General features: G+C 39.2%; 1 protein-coding gene across 3 annotated transcripts in view; it reads right to left on the bottom strand.

Moving 5' to 3' along the window:
- Window positions 1–2,889: 2,889 nt before the first annotated feature.
- The window catches only part of pan2 (poly(A) specific ribonuclease subunit PAN2), a 24,091-nt gene continuing 20,611 nt past the window's right edge, over window positions 2,890–6,369 (bottom strand). For 2 of the 3 annotated variants that reach the window (XM_084367077.1, XM_084367076.1), the window contains 10 exons: window positions 5,938–6,082; window positions 5,669–5,806; window positions 5,511–5,570; window positions 5,331–5,421; window positions 5,088–5,245; window positions 4,447–4,590; window positions 3,898–4,077; window positions 3,694–3,787; window positions 3,281–3,484; window positions 2,890–3,171 (listed from right to left, as the gene is read on the bottom strand). In XM_084367077.1, the coding sequence (XP_084223203.1) occupies window positions 3,137–3,171; window positions 3,281–3,484; window positions 3,694–3,787; window positions 3,898–4,077; window positions 4,447–4,590; window positions 5,088–5,245; window positions 5,331–5,421; window positions 5,511–5,570; window positions 5,669–5,806; window positions 5,938–6,082 (1,249 nt within the window). In that variant the 3' untranslated portion in view covers window positions 2,890–3,136. The remainder of the gene's footprint in view (window positions 3,172–3,280; window positions 3,485–3,693; window positions 3,788–3,897; window positions 4,078–4,446; window positions 4,591–5,087; window positions 5,246–5,330; window positions 5,422–5,510; window positions 5,571–5,668; window positions 5,807–5,937; window positions 6,083–6,369) is intronic. The other variant, XM_084367078.1, reaches the window with a different exon arrangement.

Genomic DNA, 6,369 nt, shown 5'->3' with positions numbered 1-6,369 from the left:
TGTGCATAAAATGATGCACAAAACAAAATTTCCATTTGATGAAATGGGACTAAAAAAAGTCTTTCACTCACTCAATGTGGAAATATTTAGGTTCAAAAGTATGATACGGTCAGATTGTGTGGAATAAGATGGCTTAAACAACATTAAAGCTACTTAAGAGGAAATAAAAGTGGGGAAAACTGGATTTTAAGGCATTAAAGCAACATTATGTGACTTTTTTTTACCTCAAAATAACATCTTCAAAATCATGTTGATGGTACAGTGTCTTGAAATAGTGTGAATGATGTCTCTGTCTCAGCCACTCCGCCCCTCTATCACTTTTTTCAGCGCTGTTAACTTCAGCATCACAGCGTTACATAAATGTTTACTTCAAGATACACATTTTAGAGGAAATAAAAGTGGAAAACTGTATTTTACTTAATTGGAGTTTTAAGTAGCAGTACCAATAAAACAATGTAGTGTTTGTTCACTTCAACTCTTCAAACCTCCTTTGAAACGTAATCTTTACATTACAATGTATACAAATTAAAGCAAGATTATGTCGAAATTGGCGGGGTTTTTTGTGCGACTTGGTGCCAACTACAAACAAAACTCATTACAACGTTATGAGTTAAAGTCTTAAAGTAAACATGTATGTAACGCTGTGATCCTCTCCTCTCACTGAAGTTACATAGTGCAGAAACAAGTGATGGGACGGAGACACCATTGATCCTCCTACAAGACACTGCACCATCAACATGATTTTAAAGCTGTTTTTTCAAGGAAAAGAAGTTACATCATTTTTGCTTTAAATTATTTATAAACAGGGACAATAAAGGATCAAGATATGCAGTGGAGGGGCGATATGAGGAAACTGTGATCTACAGATCTGATTTTAACAAGGCAGAGTTTTAGTAAAGGTCAAATACGTAACCATCTGTATGTTTTTCCTTTGGGCTGTTTCCAAAAGATGCTAATTGTGTAATCAGTAAACAGGAGCGCCACTTCAACATCACAGTGACGACTTCAAACAGAGGCTGGATTCACTCATGTCACTTTCACATTCATTTGTAAAGACGTATCGACGAGAACTTCCATTCTAATGACTTTCGTCAGAATACAGAGAAGGTCAAAGAGATGAAAATCTTTTGGTGACATTTATTTTTCTATGCAAAAATTCATCAAGATGCAAAAACATGCAAAAGTTTCTTCACAAGAACAGCTGCAATGCCGGTGAAGTGAAACAGAAACTGGGGAGGTGTAATTGAAGCTGGATAGACGACTAATCATCCAAATCCAGATCCAAATCATTTTCAATCCACTCAGTACAAACTCATACAAATCATGTTTGCAAAGAACCCGGACACAAAAATAAATTCTCCACAGAATTCACTTACACCTGAGCAGATAAGTCACTTTAATATTTTCCCTAATTGTTACAGCTGCAAACTGAGATGGGAAACTTTCTACATATGACCTGGTCAAAGCTAGTGTTGCCATTCAAAGGTTAAGGTCACACAAAAAATGAAAATTCATTCAGTCATTATTTACTCACCCTTATGTCGACTGAAAGTCAGGTGTTTCCTAGTTTCCTAGTTTACAAGGAAACTAGTTTCCTAGGTTGCAAAACATTCCTGGAGCTGCACAGCAAAACAGTGTTGCAGCGTTCTCTTAAACAACTGAAGTAGATGGGAATTGTTTTAAAAAGTAAAAAATAAACAGCTGCGGGAAAAAAAGTCTCCACAGGCCCTGAGATCCCATATTGATTTGAAAGGACATTATTTACACCCTCGATGTGCGGTCAGGTTTGTGCACCCACGTCAGACAGGATGCCCTCTGACACTTTTAGCAGCTACAGGGAAGAGTACAGCTTTTAAAAGGGTTTAAATAAACAGCATCTTTCTCAAATCGATATGGGATCTCGGGGCTTCCAGAGACTTGGATTACACTGGAAGAGCTGTATGGAGTCATTTTATGTTTTGCTTAGTTTTTTTGGGGGGGGTTGTTTGTTTTACACTTTAAAACAAGTCTCCATCTAGTTCAGATGTTTAGGAGAACGCTGCAACTCTGTTTTTCTGTGAAGCTCCAGAAATGTTTAGTGGACTACGATGTCTTTTCATCGGCATGCGGACGAGTAGATAATGACTGAAATTTCATTTTTGGGTGACCTTATCCTTTAAGTAGGGTTCGTACAGCCCTTTACGAGTAAAAATGAAGCACTCACACCATCATTTCTAGTCTCTTGAAGCCTTCATCACATCGAAATTTTGATTATAAACAATATAAATTGTGAAAATAGTTTAGAAAATTCCTTTTTTTAATGTATTTATTTTTGAGTGCATTGATATGTTTAAATTATCTACTTATTGACTGTTTTATTATGGATTCATTTTTATTTGTAAATTATTTTTATAATTCCTCCTTTTCCCCCATTAAAATATTTATTGGACAATTATTTAATTAAATATTTTATTACCATCTCCATGGCTCATGTGGTCCCCCATAAACACGCAGCAATCACTGTATACCGTCACGTTGTTTCTTGCACCTGCTGTTAGACCAGCTTTTTACGTTTGACTGTATGTTTTGATCATTATCATTTAATTCCCATAGGTGTACACGTGTCTGTTTGTTTATATGACTGGTGATGGCGGTTGTCAGGAAATTAACAGGCAAATTCTGAACCAAGCGTGCATAACACTACAAACTCCACAGTGAAGTGGGAAGAAGCCGAAACTCAATTCACTATTAAATTTGAATATACTTCTCTGAAAGACTGACGGTGTGCCGCCTGTGTTCATCATTATGTATTCATTTAAATATGTTTCTCAGTTCCCGGCAAAACAAACACAACATATCTTCTGGTGATCGTGATATGTTTATTTACATGTATCAAAAAACACACAGCACTTCTTTTTTCTTTTTCTTTTTTATAAAATGGCTCCAAAATCATAAAATACAAATTCTTTTTCTTTTTTTCCCCATGATGAAAATTACACATTTGGACATTATTACAACTGTTTTTCTGAGCTGAAGTGAGCTGTACAGGCAACAAAGACCTTCGTAAAGACTGTACACAATGCAAAAATAAATGCAAGTAGGTACAAAATATGACACTGACTGAACTAGCGGTGACGATCAGTCTGCGTCAGTGTCGTCACAGCCCCATCACAGAGGGAAACACAGCAGCACCTGTTGAAGGAAAAAGAGTGCTTTCAATCCACTCCTTTTTTTCATGAAGCGCTCACATCGAATCTCATTGTTATTTCATTAACAACAATCATTCACAGTAATGTCGTACTTTTTGGGCTACCTTGACCATCTCCTGTTTCTGATTCAGGGACTTTCCAGTCCATCTGGCGGCCTTTTTCGTAGAGTCCCTTCAGGACCTTCCTAACTTCGTCCGTCCCTCCTCCACGACTCAGCTCCAGGAACTTCCTGTATAGCTGTAGAGCAGTACGGGCGTCCTCTATGCTGTCGTGGGTTTCCCCCTGGATGCTGAGGTCTGCAAGATGCACAATGAAAAGGACGATCAGGAATGGCAGGTCATAATGATTTCCGCAGCAGTATTTTGCAAGTTGTGGGCCTTAAACAATGAGCTCAAAGATGTTTCAGTGCTCCACAGGTTCAGAACTGCAGTTGGGAAATAATTTTCTGCACATTCTCACTACAAGCGACCACTTTTACATTAAATGTAGTCATGTGATCCATTACCTAGAAAGTACCAGGCGAGAAACCTCAAAGAAATCATCCTCTTTCGGGGTAAATGAAACAGGTAGACAGTGTCGATGACTTGGTCTTTCAGAACCTTCAAAACAGCAAAGACACAGAGTTAAGTCACCACGGCTCGAAGGTAAGATCTGTAGTGAGATGTCAACTGTAAACCGAAAATATCCATCAAATGTGACTTTAACACACCAATAAATTGATAACCCGGAAGTCCTTCTGTAAACCGTGACCAACAAAGCGAACTCCCGTGTCGATGAGGAAGCGCAGCTTCAAGTAAGTGGACTTCAGTGTGGTCAAATGCTTTGAAGAAATCTTTGCGTCCAGGTCTCCTGGTTTGATGCCAGAATATTGTGTCAGATAGTCGACGACCTGGAAGAACACACGAGCAGCAGTTTGATAGTTTAAAAAGCAACATACCACTTTCAAGGTTAATATTAACAAACAAATAAAGACTTTCTATCAAGTCAGCAAAAAGTACTCTACCTGGCTACATAGAAACTAGATAAACAAGGGACGAGTAATCGATCATCATGATCGCAGCACAATACGAGAAAGTGAGGAATGTTCCTGTGATGATTAGTGTTTGTGCATCATGTAGCATTCAAACTGAAAATAAAAGTCACATCATGATAGAGGAAGTGATGGGAAAAAATATCATCCCTACATAATAGTTTAGTCATATGTTTACTGTTTTATCTGTTCAGCCATGTTGGTGTTTTGCACTGTGCAGTCTCTCACCTGCTCCTGAGTAGAGATGTAGTCATCGATGAAGGGAACCCCCTCGTTGGGCCCCTGACCCCGCACGCAGGTGATCCTGGCAACGGACATCTGACTGGGCTTGATGGTCGACTTGGTGCCGTCACTGCGAAGCTCTGCCTCTTCCTGCAAACACAAACACACACACAGTCATGAGTCAGGTCGAATCAAAGTCTATTGTCACAACAAGATGACTTTTTGATAAAAACAGCCGTAAAACAGCTTTGACAGACTCGTCGATTAAATGAAAGATCTTGCTACGTCCAACAATTGAGCCTTATTTGATTTTAACTATTTAAAGTTAACTCTACATTTGATTGACATTTGGTTTTTCCAATATATCAGGATCAGTATGTTCATGTTCATGTCTGTCGGTTTTGAAAAGCTTTAAAATACAAATTTGGGCAAAACTGGCTGCATGAAAAGTTTTAAATAATGAAACAGAACAATTACAAGAAATAAGATTTGACAATTCAAAACATTTTAATATTCTCTTTGTTTGCATGCCTACAGTGGTTACTACTACTAACAATAATAATAATAATAATGGCATAAATGACCAACAGCTGGTGTCTTTAGTGCATGTAAACATACTGTGTGACGGTTTTATAATCCTGACTCACCTGGTTGAGCGTTACAAACTCGGCGTCCAGCCCCACCAAGTCACCAGCCTGCGGCATCTCACTGACCATGAGAGGGATGAAGGTAGCGTGACTCTTCCTCTGCTTCCGAGCCAACGAAGCCTCCGTCAGCAGCACACTGGCATCGATGGGATTTTTAACTGAGGCAAATGGCAAAACATGAGCAAGTTAATCAATGCACTTAAACTGCTAGTAAAATCTCCAGGTTACAAGTCTGAAACTTACTGCGGAGGTCGTATTTGGTGTGGTAGTTCCTCTTGGCGTAATACAGGATGGCCGGCACTTTCCAGCTCAAATCGAACTGAGCAGATTCAGGCTTTGACAGACAAGACAATACACGTGTGTTTACTAAACTGCAAAACATAATATTTCAATAGCATTCATTAAATATGGTCAAATATTCACCTTGTCGATTGGCTCGATCAAGAAATCATTGAAGAGGTACCACTGCTGGTGTGTGACGCCCTGAAACAAACATCCTTTGAAATGTCAGTTTTCAAAACACAGAACAGACTTCGTTTTAACGTTCACTTTGCAGAAGTAATTTTCTAAGTCTCACTCACCTCTTTTCTTTGATGGTACGTCTCGCCCACTTTGACGTGTGCAACCAAGTTTCCACCCGTGCGAGCGTCCAGGACGTGAGACACCGTGACCACCAGGTCATAAAGAGCAGCGCCCTCCGCCTCCTCAGCAGCACTTAACTGATCAGAGATGTTGAAAGGAATCATTAGTTACATGGAAAACACAGTTAAGCCCGCAGACAGGAAGCTAAAATAAAGAATCAAAATCACTGTTTTAATGCAGCAATCAGTTGGAAATCGTTCTCCCTCACCTCCTCTCCTTCAGGCCAGCTGCTGATCTCCAGCCCCTGACTTTTGCTGATGGACATCTTCAGAGTGAGAGGGATCCAGACGTGTCGCAGATCCTCCGCCCGCGTGTCAAAGGTGAAGCCCTCCATATTGCACGCCTCCTCCCCACTACGAGGATGTACAGTGAGGTCGACACATTGTGAGACACGTTCAGCTGAGATAATTAGTATAATCGGTCAATTAGTTGAAAGGCAGAAAATTAAATTCTCGATACACGAAATAGATTTTTTTATCAACAAAACTAGATTATGGGGAATATATCGATATTATATTGTTATCGTGATATGAGACTACATATTGTCTTGGATTTCAGATATAGTTATATATCGTGATATGGTATAAGTGTTCAAAAATCAAAAATCTCATTATGTATATATTTTGTGGAACTACCAACA

This window comes from Pagrus pagrus (genome assembly GCF_965226575.1).
Source record: "Pagrus pagrus genome assembly, chromosome: 11".
Lineage (NCBI taxonomy): Eukaryota > Metazoa > Chordata > Actinopteri > Spariformes > Sparidae > Pagrus > Pagrus pagrus.
The sequence above is the reverse complement of the archived record's forward strand: the minus strand, read 5'-3'. Positions and strand labels throughout refer to the sequence as shown.